The sequence below is a fragment of the Notamacropus eugenii genome, chromosome 7, assembly GCF_028372415.1.
Source record: "Notamacropus eugenii isolate mMacEug1 chromosome 7, mMacEug1.pri_v2, whole genome shotgun sequence".
Taxonomy (NCBI): domain Eukaryota; kingdom Metazoa; phylum Chordata; class Mammalia; order Diprotodontia; family Macropodidae; genus Notamacropus; species Notamacropus eugenii.
In genome coordinates, this window is record NC_092878.1 from 28548296 (window position 1) to 28564163 (window position 15868).

The 15868-nt window shown below is 42.5% G+C and overlaps 1 protein-coding gene across 4 annotated transcripts in view; it reads right to left on the reverse strand.

Moving 5' to 3' along the window:
* Positions 1-15868, reverse strand: part of PLA2G4F (phospholipase A2 group IVF) — a 37465-nt gene that overhangs the window by 19090 nt on the left and 2507 nt on the right. For 2 of the 4 annotated variants that reach the window (XM_072625074.1, XM_072625075.1), the window contains exons 2-11: positions 14229-14502; positions 13169-13241; positions 12244-12380; positions 11929-12057; positions 5343-5380; positions 4539-4581; positions 3864-3930; positions 3019-3170; positions 946-1050; positions 150-187 (exon numbers count right to left, since the gene is read on the reverse strand). In XM_072625074.1, the coding sequence (XP_072481175.1) occupies positions 150-187; positions 946-1050; positions 3019-3170; positions 3864-3930; positions 4539-4581; positions 5343-5380; positions 11929-12057; positions 12244-12380; positions 13169-13241; positions 14229-14339 (893 nt within the window). In that variant the 5' untranslated portion in view covers positions 14340-14502. Of the gene's footprint in view, positions 1-149; positions 188-945; positions 1051-3018; positions 3171-3863; positions 3931-4538; positions 4582-5342; positions 5381-11928; positions 12058-12243; positions 14031-14228; positions 14503-15868 lie in introns of those variants that run through there. The other 2 variants (XM_072625077.1, XM_072625076.1) reach the window with 2 other exon arrangements.

Sequence of the window (15868 nt, forward strand, 5' to 3'; positions counted from 1 at the left end):
AGCCTGAATTCAGCAGCGAAGGGGAGGGAACAGCAAAGGGAACAGGGTAGTTGATGGAGACAGGAGGGGTCGGAGGGATGGCCCAGGGTACTGCCTGGGGACTCAACCCTGGACAGCTGTTGCCCATCTTCCCCCCGGAGTCACCTCACCTTACTTCTGCCTTGAGGTTCAGAGTCAGCTCAAACCCCTGAAACAGAAAACAGCCCTGATCTTGAGTACCTGGCCTATAAACATACCCATTCTCTAGAGAAACTGTACTCCACTGACTATGGTAATCTTCACTCCTTCTCCCTCTGCAATCCCAGCCCCCAATGCCAGAGCTCATTTCTAGAGTAACTCTTGGGATCACAGATTTAGGGCTAGAGGCACCCTGGTGGAATCATCGAGAGAGCACTGAACTTCATTTCAAATTCCGCCTCAGACCCTTACCTTCTTTTTTTAACCTCTCAGCCTCAGTTTCCTCATTTGTCGAATGGGAATAATAATGCCTCCCAGGGTTGTTGTGAGGATAAAATTAGATAATATTTGTAAAGTGCTTAGCAAACCTTAAGGTATCGTATAAATGCTAACTGGGACTTGGAAGGGACCTTAGAGAGGTCAGTTACTCTCCTAATTTGTACTGAGTCCCAGAGAAGTTAAGTGACTTGCCCAGCACGGGTTAGGAAGGAGGATTTAAATTCAGGTCCCCTGGGTCCAGAGTCAGTACTGGTTCTACTCAGAGGGTGTCTGGGCTGTCATATGTTGCCACACTTTCCTTCCACCTGCCTTTATAGTTAGCACTGCCCACACAAAATGATAGATCCTAAGAACTAGTTCTCATCCTCCTGGGCCTGACCTCTACATAAGACCACCCCCAGGCTCCATCTTGGTAATTCAGGGGACATGCAAAGATGATGAGATTTGCAGAATCTGGGACACCTGGGACCTCAGATGTTAGGATTTTACCTCTCCCAGAGCCACCAAATGCTGCACCTCCTGGCCCAGGGGCAATGAGGAAAGGGGTATCTCCTTTCTCCCCAGTATCCTGGCTCGGGTCTCCAGTTCAGAACTCTGGAGGAAAAGGAAACAAGATTCCTTGTAAGACTGAATGGGGTCTGAGATGCGAGATGGGTTAGGATGGAACAGAAGCTGAAGGCAGAAACCACTAGGGTCCCCAAGAAAAGGCTGCCCCAGATTGAAAGCTCTTGAATAAAGCAGTTTTTGTTTGTTTGTCCAGACCTATGATTTCATTGGTGTGGGAACTTCCTGATGAACTCATTATATTTCCCCCCAAATCCTCCCTTCTTTCAAACTTCCCTTTTACTCTCAAAGACACCACCATCTGCCCTGTCACCTTGACTCTCCTCCCTCATTCTCTCTCACTACTATCCCCCAGACCCAATCTATTGCCAAAGCCTGTCAATTTTACTTTCTTCCCATCTCTCTGATGTGCCTCATTGTCCTCTAACACTGCTCTCCATCACCTCACACCTGGACTATTGCAATAGCCGGCTGGTGTGCCCTCTTCTGTTTAACGTCCACTCCACTGTCAAAGTGATCTGCTCAAAGTCTGACATGTCATTCCCCCTATTCAAAAACTCTAGTAGTTCCCTTTTACCTCTAGGATCAAATAGAAAATTTTCCATTTGACATTCAAAGCCCTTTTTAACCTGGTCCCCACCTACTTTTCCAGGTTTTTTACCCCTTACCTAGCTCCAAGTACTTTGTGATCTGATAGCAATATTTTCTGTTTCCCAAATAAGAAACTCTACCTCCTGACTGTGTATTTTCAATGGCTATCCATCAAGCCTGGAATTCTCTTTCCCCCTCATCTCTGCCTCCTGGCTTCATTCCAGTCTCACCTAAAATCCCACCTTCTATAAGCAGCTTTTCCCAATCCCCCTTAATTCTAGCACCTTCTCTCTGCTGATTGTCTCAAATACATCCAGCATATATCTTTTTGTACATAATTGTTTTTCCCCATTAGATTGCGAGTTACCAGACAGCAAAGAGTGTTTTTTCCCCCTTTCTTTGTATCTCTAGCACTTAACACAAGGCCTAGCCCACAGTGGGCACTTAATAAATGCTTGTTCACTGACTAACAGATGAGGAAATTTCTTCTATCCATGCAGGTCAGCAATTTGTCTTGGATCAAGCGTTCTTAACCATTTTCATGTCGCGGACCCCTGTGGCATGCTGGTCTCCCAACTCCATGAGAGAAATGATTACTAAAAACCAATAATATGGTTTTTTCTATCATCCTCATTTCAAAGTTCAGCCTCTTGAAGGACGTTGAATTAACTCTCTTCAGTCTTGGTCAGACCCCACTCAGTCTTACAAGGAATCTCTATTTTAAGGTGAATTCCACTCTATTAAACTTGGGTAGAGATAAGTCCTTATGTCCAGATTGCCCAAGGTTGAGCAGATGATCTGTCCAAGCGTGACAAGATGTCACTCTCAGTCCTTCATTCGGAGTGAGGTAACTTCTCTTTGCAAAGAACAACTCTCATTAATTGTTAACCACTGAGCACTGATTGCCATCCTCAGGAACACCCCTCTTTCAAGGGCATGTAAGCTGTGAGCTTGCCACCCTAATTATCTTTGGCATCTGGGAGTGACATTGACCTTCTATTAAAAATGCTAGCATTATTAATAAAATGATTAATTATCCAGAAATTACGTTTCTTGAACTTTTTAAGTTCACACCCTTTTGGCTTATGCTACCTTTACTATCATCAAAATCTCTGTTCTCATTGAACACTTACTGTATACTGCCTAATAGCATTATTTTTTTCACATGTATCTATCTTGCCCCCCAGCAAGGCTGTAATCAGTACCCACACATCTCCTGCACCCTGTTCTCCTCCACCTCCAAAGCGTAGCACACAGCAAATTCTAAAATATTTGTTGATTCTTTCCTTCACTTTAAAAATATTATGGAGACTTTGCCATCCTAAAATGTTAAATATTAAAAAGATATTAGTCAACACAGGGAAACAGAGGTACACAGGGTAAACAAAAGTCACGGGCCTCCCTCACCTGCTGCAAAACTACATTCAACTTGGATTGCAGGATAGGATTCACATGAAAGATGAAGGTGTTTGGAGAGTCCTCCTCTTGAGGTAGATATTTGGAAAAAGATTGTGTCTTCTCGTAGGCCCCAGGCACTGACACTTGTATCACCCTGTCTCCTGAGATCAAAGGACCAAAACGAGAAAAGGTTCAGAGCGTAATCCCAAAGATACCAAGTGCCTCACAGCTAACTCCTGTTCCCTGGTCCCATAACCTTGGGCTGATGGCTCTCTCCCCTGCTCCATCTTGGATTCCTGCCACGTGGCCAAGGCTAGAATACTAGTGGGTGATCCAGAAATCCATAGGAAATTAGAATGATGGAAAGGGAGAATGATATATGACAGAAAAAGTTAAAAGGGGGGAGCAGGGATAGAGTGTGGAGGTAGAGAAAGTATAGGATCATAGATTTAGCAGGAACCTTGGTGGCTGAGGTCAACCTCTTCATTTACCAATAAAGAAACTGAGGCTGAGAGAGATTAGGTGACTTGCCAGAGTCATACCACTAGTGTATGTCTCAGACAAGATTCAAACTCAGGTCTTTCTAACTCCAGTTCAAACACCCTTCCACTAGGTCATGCTGACCTTCTCATGGCTATTGAAAGGGAGACAGAAAGCTTCCCACCCTCTTTCTCCCAGCCTATCAGGGCCAGCAACTTAGATTGTATTCGTTGCTATTATACAAAAATGGCTGAGATTGGCAAATCCTCCAAGAAATTCCCCTTCTCTCTCAGTACCTTGAGAACCAGACCACTGAAAGCCTTAATCCTATCCAAGGGGAAGGTAAGAAACCAAAGGCAGACAGAGAAACTCACCATCTTTCTGACACAAGGTAAGAGCCTTTTCTTCTATGGTGCCTTGGATTCTCAGACAGGGATGGGCCTATGGATAAGGAGACAGCTAAAGGGATCACGGACAGGGCAGGTGGGCTAGAGAGACCCCTCTCAAAGCATCTTTTAGTAGTCCCTTCACCCCTACTCAGGACCTGATGCTCAGGACTCTGCACCTCATCTGAGCAGGGTCTCCTGACCCAGTCCCTGGGGATTCCCATTCAGCTTCTCCCAAGTTTCTAAGCAGGAGATCATTTTAAAGCTGGCCTAGGGATATAGTGAAGGTTGCCAGAATTTCAGAGCCCTAGTAAGCCAGTCTTATGAAAGGGTCAGATGGGCCAAGGTCTTGGGGTAGAGAAGAGGCTAACACTGGAAGCCTTTTTAAAGTAGGGACAGAGAAGAAGGACTGGTAGGGAGAAATGTGTATCTTCTTCATTCCTCTAGCCATCACAGAAGCCCAGGAGTCTGGAAGCTGAGTTGTCCCTCTCCCTACAGCCTCCCCAAACCCTCTGAGGATGGTATCATCATTCTAATTCTACTGCTCCTAAATAGCTTAATCCTTGGTGATTAATATATGATGTATAAATGTATAATGAAGGATTAAATAGATGCCCATCACCTAGCAATAGGAGCTCCTCAAAAATCCTCTTCCCTACTTACCACCAGGATCCCATTAGTGATGACTTCAGAGGCAGGAACATTTCTGCAGAGAATGAGGAACTTATGGAATTGTGTGCTACTACAGCATCACAACCAAAACAGCTGAACAAGCCCAGAGTGCCGGGTTCCCCATTCCCAAAGCTGGGGTAAGAGTTGAGTTCAAACAGTGGCAAGCCAAGGGTGGGGGAAACAGCAATGTCTTGGTCCTGATTTAGGGCCCCAGGAGGCCAGGGCAGTTCTGAGAACGAGGTCTGTGGATCTTAGGGTGGGAATGAAATCCTATTCAGTTCAGAACACAAAGCAAAGCTAGGACAGTGCCACTGGGCTTTTTCCCACGGTGCTGACACACGAAGGAACTGGTTCCCTCCCTTTATAATGGTTCTCCATCCAGAACTGGTGAGGGAGACTCCAGGTCCCTTGAGTGTGGATTTTTCCATTCAGTGAGAAAGAGGTGCTCCCAGGAAGCCAGGGGACAAGCAGTGGATTGAAAAATGGTTCTCTGACTATAAACTACCCATAGAGAAGGGTCATATCAGATTCCCAGCTGCCGTGAAGTAGGGGCCATTCTTCTATGCACCATGATCAGATGAGACAGGGCAACTCTCATACATTCCTGGGATGAGTGGTAAACTGGGAATCATTCCCCTGGACCACAACCCTCCTCAACTCCCTTCTGTACTGAATTTGCCTCAGGTGCCAGAATTCCTAGCTTTGCACAGAAGGACCCAAAGACTCATGTCCTCTATAACAGTAAAGAGCTGTGGGCTAAGTCTGAGGGCACAGACAGGCTCCTGCAGAACTTACCCTTTTTCCAGGAGAAATTCTACTTGCAGTTCCTTGTTCTGTAAGGAGGTGAATGAGCACAGTTAACCAGTTCAGCCCTTAAATGCCCTGGCTTTTTGACCTATCCCTTTCCAAACCCTAGGCATGGATTACCAACACCCAAGTACTAATGGAAATGGAAAGAACTATCACCCAACAAACAAAACTGAATGTTTCAGAATCTTGGTGCCAAAGAAAAGCTATGAGTAGGCACTTCTCATTCTTTTACAGAGGTCCAGGGTGTGGAACATTGCATGGAATATCTGATTTTTTTTTTAATGTGTTGCCTGTTTGAATTTCTCTTCTTTTTTAAAAAATTTTCTTTGTTGTAAGGAATGGGCTCTCTGGAAAGGGAGAGACACATGGGGAATTCTAGGCGATGCAAAAACAAAAAATAATCAATAAAAATCTATTTTTTAAAAGTAGACTAAACTTGATTTTGCTGTAACTCTTCACCGCTCAACGTCCTGCAAAGCAGCTTCTGGCCCCACAATTTGAGTGAAATCGCTCTCTCCAAATCACCAATGATCTTCTTTACTGCTAAATCTAGCAATCTTTTCTCAGGCCTCTGGACCTCCCTTGACATTGCTGACTCCCAGGATACTTTTCTCTCCTCCCTGAATTTGTCTAATGCTTTTCTTACCCAGTTCTCCTCTTTCCTGCCTGAACGTTACTTTTCAGTCTCCTCCACTGGACCGTCATCCATATTCTGTTTATATGTAATTGTACTCCAGAGCTGGCCTGGGCTTCTCACTTCTATCATAACATACTCTTCTGTTCTTTTGAAGTCCCGTGGCTACAATGATTATCTCTCTGCAGATAACTCTCAAATCTACATATCTAGTCTTCATTTCTCTCCTACGATCAAGTCTCACATCTCCAGCTATTTGCTGGAGATTCTTGTGGGATGTAATATAGGCATTTCAAATTCAACATGTCCAAAATGGAACTCATTATCATTCAACTCACTATCTTTCCCTTGGAACCCACACCTCTTCACAACTCCCCTATTTCTATGGAGGGCACCATCATCTTTCCAGTCATCCAGGTTTGAAGTCTCCTCTCTCTTACCTCCCACATTAAATCAGTTGCCAAATCTTGTGGATTCCATCTCCATGACCTGTCTCTTTTTTTTCTTATTTCTTTACTTATACAATCACCCACCTTAATTCGGACCCTCGTCATCTCTCACTGGACTACTACAATAACCTCATAATTGATCTGCCCTCCCTCTACACTTTCCCTTCTCTCTCCAATCCATCACTCATAGAGGTACCAAATTGGCATTCCTAAATTAATTTTTTTTTGATGTGCTCATGCTTTACTGACTTGTTTTCTCTTCTTTTTATTTAAAAAAAAAATCTTGATTGTAACGGCAAAGTACAAAATCAAGTCTATAGATTATACCCATTTAGGTATGAAAAGATGAGAATGGTTCCATTTCTAACTTTCTCCCTATTATTTTGTAACTGTATTTTTTTTTTAAAAGCACTTTAATTGCTATTTTAAAAAAAACCCATTAAAAACTGCTATTTTAAAAGCCATTTTTATTATATATACTTATATATATGCATATACATATATGCATATTACATATGCATATACAGATATAAACTCCTGTTTTGCATTTAAAGCTCTTCCCAGCCTAGCTCTGCCTATTTAATGTTACACACACACACACACACACACACACACACAACCCCAACACACACACACATACTCAGGTTCTGGCAAAATTGGCTTCCTTGTTATCCCCTGGATATTAGCATTCCATCACGCTCCTAGCTTTGGCCTGGAATGCTCTCTCTCCCTCCTCACCTCTGCCTCTTGGAACCCCCAGCTCCAGCTCCATTACAGGCTCAGCTCAAGTAACACCTCCTACAGGGGCCTCCCAGTTCTTAGTGCAAAAAAAATCACTTTGTACTCTGTACATATTTATTCTTGATTTATTCATGTACATATTATTCCTTTTCAATATAACGCAAGCTCCCTCCAGCTCAGGAACTCTCTTCAGTTTTTACTTTGCCTCGTACAGTGCCTGGCAGTGGGCAGGTGCTTAATAAATGCTTGCTTCCAATCTTCTAGCTCATCAACTTTCACTCTCCCTCCACCACCCACTGGAAGGATTGTACTTAAAAATTTTTTTCACAATATTTTATTTTTCCTCAATTACATATAAAAACAAATTTTTAACAATTTAAAAAAATTTTGAGTTTCAAATTCTATTTCTCCCTCCTTCCCCTCCCTCCCACCAGACAATAAGCAATCTGATATGGGTTATATGTGTGCCAAATGATTGCACTTTAGATCTCACCAACACTCAGAATTGGGCCACTGACATGATTCTGGACTAGGAAGTTAGCCTTTACGATCCTCATCTCTTCTCTTCTCTCATCACTTCACTCCCTCTGCCCTCAATCCTCTTAAAATTATTCTTGATAGAACCATAAGTCAGAGGCCATCTTCATTTTACACAAGAAGAAACTGAGGTCAGGGAGATTAAGTGATTGGCCTACAGTCAGATAAGTTGCTTAAGTCAGATATTTGAACTCAGATCCTTTGACTTCAAGTCACATTGCCTTCCTCAAGCAAAAAAGTGGTTTCTTCCCATTTTCTCAGTAAAACTCTGGCTTCTGATTTCTTCTTTCCACAGTCATAGGATCCCATATTTAAAGCAGAGATAAACCTTTGAGATCCTTAGGTCCAACCTCCTCCTTTTATAGATGAGGCCCAGAGATGCCTTGCCTCTCTAATTTACCAGTTCAACCATACACTGCTCCCCCTCATCTTGACTCCATGGCCCCACCACCATTCCATTGAACGCTCAACCCTGGATCATCATCTGGCTTGTACCACCTTACTCCTAAGCTACTAAACAATGGAGAAGGAAAACTCACCACTATCCCCAGAAGGTCCACTACAACTTCATGTTATCTAATATTACTTGGGCTCCACAAACTTAATCCTCTTTGATTGTTTATTCCAACTCTGCAAACAACTGTTCAATACCTTCTTCTCTCTCCAGGTTCTAAAAGCTCTTCCACCTTCATATGTCTGAATAATTATTTTCTCATTTCCTGCTTTATTGAGAAAAGGAGCTCACATATCATCAACTAATCTCTTCTTCCCTAGTCTGGACCTCAAATCCCTTTCATAATCTCACCCCATTCTCTGAGGATAAGGTGACCTTTTGTCCTTGCCAAAGCTAAGTCCTTCTCCCTGTGCCCTCAATATAGCTTCTCCCCAAGAGCTTTCCCCATTAATTTCTCCCTATTTCTCATCTTCAATTTCTCCCCTCCTGACTTCTGCCCTGTTACCTACAACATATTCCTATTTATTCCACTCTTAAAAAAAAAAAAAGTTTCATTTGTCCCTGCTATCCCCTCATCCTATGCGTTCTTTTCTGTTGTTCAGTCATTTCAGTCATGGCAGACTCTTTGTGACCCCGTTTGGGATTTTCTTGGCAAAGATACTGGAGTGATTTGCCATCTCCTTCTCCAGTTCAAAATGAGTTCCCTGAACTCAACAGATGAGAAAATTGAGGCCAACAGGGTTAAGTGACTTGCCTAGGATCACACACCTAGCAAGTGTCTAAGGACAGATTTGAATTCAGGAAGATGAGTCTTCCTGACTCCAGGTGAGGTACTCTATCCACTGTGCCATAGCTGCCCTTCATTTTACAGATGAGGAAACTGAAGTCAGGAGAGATTGTACTTGCCTAAGGTCACAAGAGGTAGTAAGTAATTGAGGCAGGATTTGAACTCATATCTTCCAGCTCCAAATCTAATACCACACTCCATTGTACCACACCACCTCTTTCACACACTCTAGGCCCTTTCTCTATAGATCCATAAGATGGCAGCCAGAATCTTACCTTGAAAGCCCTCTTTCTGTTGCCTTTCTAGGATTCAAATACCACTAGTAAGATCTTGGCATAAGAGTAATATCAAATCAGGACTTATTTCTGGCTTCTATAGGTGAGGATAACTTACTTGGACTAAGTAAGCCTGGATAAGAGGTGACCTAATTCTGCCAGAGGGCAGAATTAGGAGCAAGAGGGTCAATTTGCAAAGAGGAACATTGTAGACTTGATACAAAGAATACTCAAACCTCTTACCTAATCTTCTTTCACCTCCTGAAGTTCTACATACCCAGATGTCTTCAGTTAGCTCTTTGGTGTCCCCACAGCGCAACATGTCCAAACGGGACTCTGAATCTTTCACCATAAACCTACGTGCTCCTCCTGCAAACTTTCCTATTTCTACTGAGTCCACCATCATCTTCCCAGTCACTCAGCCTCATATCCTTGGAGGCATCTATGACTCATCACCACAGTCAGTCAGTCGCCACATCTTGTCAATTCCATCTCCAAAATACCTTTCATAACCAAAGGCTTCTCCCCACTCACACAATCATCAAGCTAGTTCATCATCTTTCATTTGGGCTACTGTGATAGTCAATCTCCTGATCCATCTCTTCACTAATCCATCTTCTGTGCCTTCTAGACATGTCATCTCAAGAACGTGAGCTACTTGAGAAAGGAATGGGTGTTGCCTCAGTCAGACTGAAACCTGTTAAAGATCTTAGCTCAAAAAGGCCAAGATCTCTCACTGCATCCTGGGCCATCTCCAGTCATTCTGATCTTTATCTGGCCACTGGACCCAGATGGCTCTAGAGGAAAGAATGAGTCTGGTGACTTTGCACAGCCCTCCCTCACTTAAATCCAATTCACTTGCAAGTCATGGCATCACCTCCCTGATGTCATGGTCCTCTTTGGGGAGCAGCAGCAATCTTGCTTTTCTATTTTTGTCCTTAACACTTAACACAGTGCTTTGCACAGAGTAAGCACTTAATGATTTCTCATTCATTCATTCACTCACAGAGCAGCCAAAATAATCTTCCAAAGAAAATAGATTATGTCTCTTCTCCTTTTCAAAAACCTTCAGTGGCTCCCAAATTTCTAGAGCAGAAGGTGTTACTTAATCTAGGGCCTATGAACTTGAGTTTTTAAAAAATATATTCTGATGATTATATTTTAATATAATCAATATTTCAATAATTAAACAAATAATTAGATTACAGTATAATTTTATTACAATTAAACATAATATAAATTTTCTTTGTAATCTTATGCATTTTATTTTACACATTTACAAACCTTATTGTGAGGAATCTAAAGGCTTCAGCAGACTTCCAAAAAGGCCCAAACTCACAAAAAGGTTAAAAACTTCTGTTCTAGACCAGGGCTGCTCATACTTTTTCCACTCGCCACCCATTCATCACTCTTAAATGGTGGGGTTGCAATCCATAGTTTAAGAAGCACTGTTATAATGAAGTACAATCTCCTTAGTCTGGCATTTAAAGCCCTCCATGATTTGGTCCTTACTTAACCTTTCAAATCTCATTTCATACTACTTACTCCCTTTCTTTTTTTAAAAAAAAAAATGTATTTTATTTTCAATTCAGGAAACAAGATTTCCATAACAGTGCAATAAAAAATTTGATTGCACATGAAACTGCAAATCTACCAAGTACAACTTGGTATTTGGAGGGAATACCCCTCAAACATAGAGTTATCATGCAAATTTTTTCTTTTTTTCCCCCTTCCCTCTGGCTCCCCACCCTAGAGAGGGCTACCATGAGACACAGATATAGATAGATATATATATAAATATATATATATGTAAAATTATTCTATACATAATTCTATTTATCAGTTCTTTCTCTGGTTGCAGATAGCATCTCTCTTCAAATGACCTTTATTTTTAATTTGTGTATTTATAAGGATAGTCAAAAGGATTTCGTCCCTCAAAGGAGCTCTTAAAACAATGTTGCTGTTACTGTATGCAATGTTCTCCTGGTTCGGATCACTTTGCTCTTCATCGTTTTGTAAGTCTTTCCATACTTTCCTAAGATCCTTGAGTTCATCATTTCTTATAGCACAGCGGAATTCCTTCACCACCATACACCACAACTTGCTGGGCCATTCCCCAATCCCTTTTATGAGCCCTATGTTCTTGTATTCAGCATTTACTCCTGCCATCTCCCAAGCCCCAAATGGATTCTTTTCTCATCATCACTCCTCACAATCTTGTTTTCCTTCCAAAATCCTTGTTTTATTCAGGGGCTAACTACTTCTTCTGTGATGCCTCCTGCAAACTATTGGTGCCCAACTCTGCCTCAGTTTTTGTTGTCTAGATCTCCTAGTAGAATGTGAGCTCCTTGAGGGCAGGAATTGTGTCTTTGTATCCCTGACACCTTACCTATATAGCAGGAGCTTAATAAATGCTCATTATTCATGTGTAATAGGAAAACATGTTTTGCATGACTGCACATGAATAACCTACGTCAAATTTTTTGCCTTCTCAACGAGGGGAGAAGGGAAGCAAGGAAGGAGAGATTATGGAACTCAAAGTTTTAAAAAATGAATGTTTAAAAATGCTTTTACTTGTAATTGGGGGGAAAAAAGAAAATACTAAATTTAAAAAACAAAAAACTCATAAAAAAAACAAATGCTTGTTACTGATCTGAAAGTCAGAGAGAACAGGTTCAAGATGGGTTCACTTACCTTGGGGTTGAACAGAAAGGTGTGGCTGTGAGAATGGCCAAGCTCCAAGCCCCCAAGGTCAAACATAACTGAGGCTAGCGAGTCATTTTGAATAACATCTTTATCGTAGAGGGTAAGCTCCAGTATATTCTGAAACAAGAGGGGGTAGTACATGGTAGCTGGTCATACAAAATGGAACAGGAGTGGAGTGGGATGGGGTAGGAGATTTCAGGAGTAGCCTAGGACCAACCCCTAAACAACTGGGCTGTTGGAACAAAATCACAGAGCACTCAGCTCTCCTCTCCCCTTCACTGCTTGATTTAACTAACTCCTCACCTTCACGGCCTCATGGATGTGAAAGTGGAAGGTTGTATTCCACTCTGGATCACTGCAATTGGGAACCACCTTTGTCTGAGAAGTGAATGGTGAGGATGTAGGGAGTCGTACTTCCACAAAGCAGTCTGCCTCAGATACTGGAAGAGAGGGGTGATAGACAGGGGAGAGCAATCATCGTCCTACCTCCTACAGGTATGTGGCCTCTGTCTCTGAAGAAGTCATCTGTAGTGAGTAGGATGCTACACTCAGTGTTAGGAAAACTGGAGTTCAAAGCTGGCCTCAGATAACTAACTTCCTGTGTAAGCCTGTAAATGATTTATTTAATCTTTTTACTTCAGTTTCCTCATGTGTAAAATGGGGATAATAAGAACACCTACTTCACAGAGTTATTGTAAGGAGCAAATGAGGTAAAATGTATATATTATATGCATATATATATATGTAATATGTTTAATATATATTATTACACTCAGAACACATCAGGACTACTTAACTGCTAGAACCTGCTGGGACAAGATGCTGAAGTTACCAATTTTATTTCTTCCGGTAAGATGAAGGACCACCAGAGGCCTTACCATCTGCCCTGCCTCTTAAACCCTCCAGGCCCCTGACTGTCTTCTGACCTACTGACTTGACCCAAGGACCTTAATCTGTTCCACTGCTGCCCCTTTCCATCTACCCTGAAATCTGAGCTTTCTTTCATGTGTTACCTCCCCCAATTAAGAGTTTGACTTTTTTGAAAGCAGGAGTGACTCAGTTTTTCTATTTGAATTTCTGGCATTTAGCACAGTGATCAGCAAAAAGTCAGTATTTAATAAGTACTTTTTCCATTCCATGGAAATTTCCAGTTTTCATTCCATTCCATTCACTCACTCACTCATTCAAAAGGAAAATGAAAGGTATGAGAGATTAGTGGAAGACTCACACAAGTCGGTGCCCTTGACGTTTCTGGCTCTCACCACTTTCACCTGAAGGTCATAATGTGGGTAGATCTCACGCTGCAATAACACAAGCTTCTTATACTCAATCCCAGGGTGCCTGAAGACCCGAAATACCTCTCTCTATACCATCCCACCCTCAAAAAAGCAGCAGCCTAGTCTGGCTACAAAGGCAGCAAAGAACTGGACCAAGAATGTTATGGGGAGGGAGGTCCAAATATCAGAGATAACTCCAGAAACCCCAGCTCTCCACTTGGCTAGAATTGTCTCAGGCTGGACAGCACCAAAGGCAGTTAGGAAGTCAATTTGTATAAACTGGTCATATGCAAATAAAGCAAGTAAGGTCCACCAGCCCACCACCTCCAAAGCAGCCTCCCAGTCAAGGTTTTAGAAACTCTGAGATCATGGTGGGTCATGGGGCTTGAACTGGTCTGACCTGTTCTAGAAGAGCCTGCAGTTCTAGATTCCTGAGTGGAGAGGGGGAAAAGGGAGAGAGAAGGTGGGCAACGTTAAGCTATTACCAGGCAGTGAAATTTCTCCAACAAAGGACCAGGGGAGTAAGACACAGAAGAAAGGGGAAAGAGATGGGTAGAGGGGAGTTCTTATGACTTTATGCCTTTTGGAAAGGAGTGAGGGGATAGAATTCTAGAGATACCTCTATCCTTCCTTCCCTAGGAAGACACTGTAATCAGATACAACATCCATGATTTTAAAAAACAAAAACAATAAGTAAAACAAAAAGCACATTAGTTACTCAACATTCACTCGGCAATGATGTTGTTTCCCGCTTTGAGAAGAGATAAGCATTTCCCAACTCTCTTCTGCATTCAGCCTCTCCAAAGAATAACCCTACCAAATTCATGGGGACCAGGGTAAGATAAGAACATTCCTAAATGAGACAACCCTTTCTTGGAATTATTGTTCAGTTGGGTTCCCTGGATTCCAGAACTGGGGCTCTTCCTCCTTTGAGACCAAGAGCCCTGCCCACCCACCTCCAACTTCCACATTCCCCACTTCTTAAGGAAAAGATTTTGCCAGTTTTATTACCTGCCAGTGTCTTAGCTGAAATCCCCTTTTTTCTCTCTTCTGGAACAGCACCGTGCCCAGGACTGGCAGCACCTTGCCTACAAATTGCCTTGGCAAACTGGTCCACAACATGGCTGGGTGGGGACCAATCCTCAACAGCTGCTGCTGCCTGGACGGTGTGCTCAGTTGTGAGAGCAGGTAATCAAGTCATTCATTCAGCCTCTCTAGTTAACATTTAACTTGCCTGACCGGCAACACCGCCAGGTGAAACAGGGCGGGGGCCCAGGCATCTTGGCTAAGAATACAGAGATAGAGATAGTATAATCAGGCACAGGTGGCAGCCTGTTGGAGGGGGAAGGAGGGGAGTTAACAGGTTGAGTTTGCCCAGGCAGGAGGCGTAGAACCATGCTGACTGGCTTCTATGCAAGGGGGTTTATCAGCAGAGTGAGGGGTCTTTAGGATGACTGACCAACTCCTAACTCAGAGATGGGTGCTGAAGTGCAAGATGAAGTCCAAAAGCACCAGTCTAGCCTCCCCGCTATAACCATCTTCTTACTTCTAATACACCTGGCCTTCAATTCTTCCCTTACAAGGATCTCATGGGATTCATCACAACTCTATAAGTTTAGTACGACATACGTACAGGATTCCTTTTCTATAGATTAAAAAAATGGAACTCGGAGAGATTAAATATTTCCCTCCAAAATCACACAGCTAGTGAATGGCAAGACTGGGCTTGGTCTTTTTCTAATTCATTGTTATTTACACCATAGCCAGCTTGGGGTTCCCTGACCACAATGAGGTTTTGAGGGCCAGCCACACATAACTCTCAGGTTCTACGTGCTGACCTTCTAAGGCAGGGAAAGGATTCTTTACTTTGACCTCAGAATGTTTTTAAATGCATAAAATAAAATTTTATTACAAAGAGTTACAAAGGAAACAATTATATTGGAAGTTATCAAAACCTTAAAAAAAATACATTGCATAGACTCATCACCACTAGATTAAGAACCTCTCCTCTAAAATGCCTCTAAGAAATCTTCTGGTGCAATATGTTAGGTTCAAAGGTGTTTTTAGACTTGTACGTGCCCCATGGTCTCTGCCCAGCCAACCTCCCCTGAATATGGTTCATCCTATTTACTAGGTGCCCAACGTATTCTTTACACAGAAGAGACACAGTAGCCAGTCTGGCCAGATAACAACCTGACCCATCAGGAGAATCCTCTCTCTCTTAACAAAGACAGGAAGAAAGGTAATAGAAGAGATTAGATGTCTTTCCTGTGGCCATTGGTCCTCAAGCTGTAACAGGAGGACCACATATAAAAGCTAACCTTTTCTGCCTCAGGCAGCCACCATCACCACTGACACAGAGGCAGTTACCAGAGCTATTTTTTCTCCTGCAAAAATCAGGCCATTCTCTTCCCAACTCTCATCCCCAAGTTGAAGTCTGGGCAAATAATATCTAACTGTAAAATTATTCAGAGTAAAAGAAAATAATACACATGGCAAGTCAAGGCTAGAAGCTGAAGTGGGAAAGGAGAAAGCAGACTTTTCTTCTTCATCTGAGGCACCAGCTCAAGCCAGGAGGCCTTTGCCACTTTAACATGGCTTTCATAGTACTACAGCAGTCTGCAGAACCCTCCAGAAATAAATCACAATCC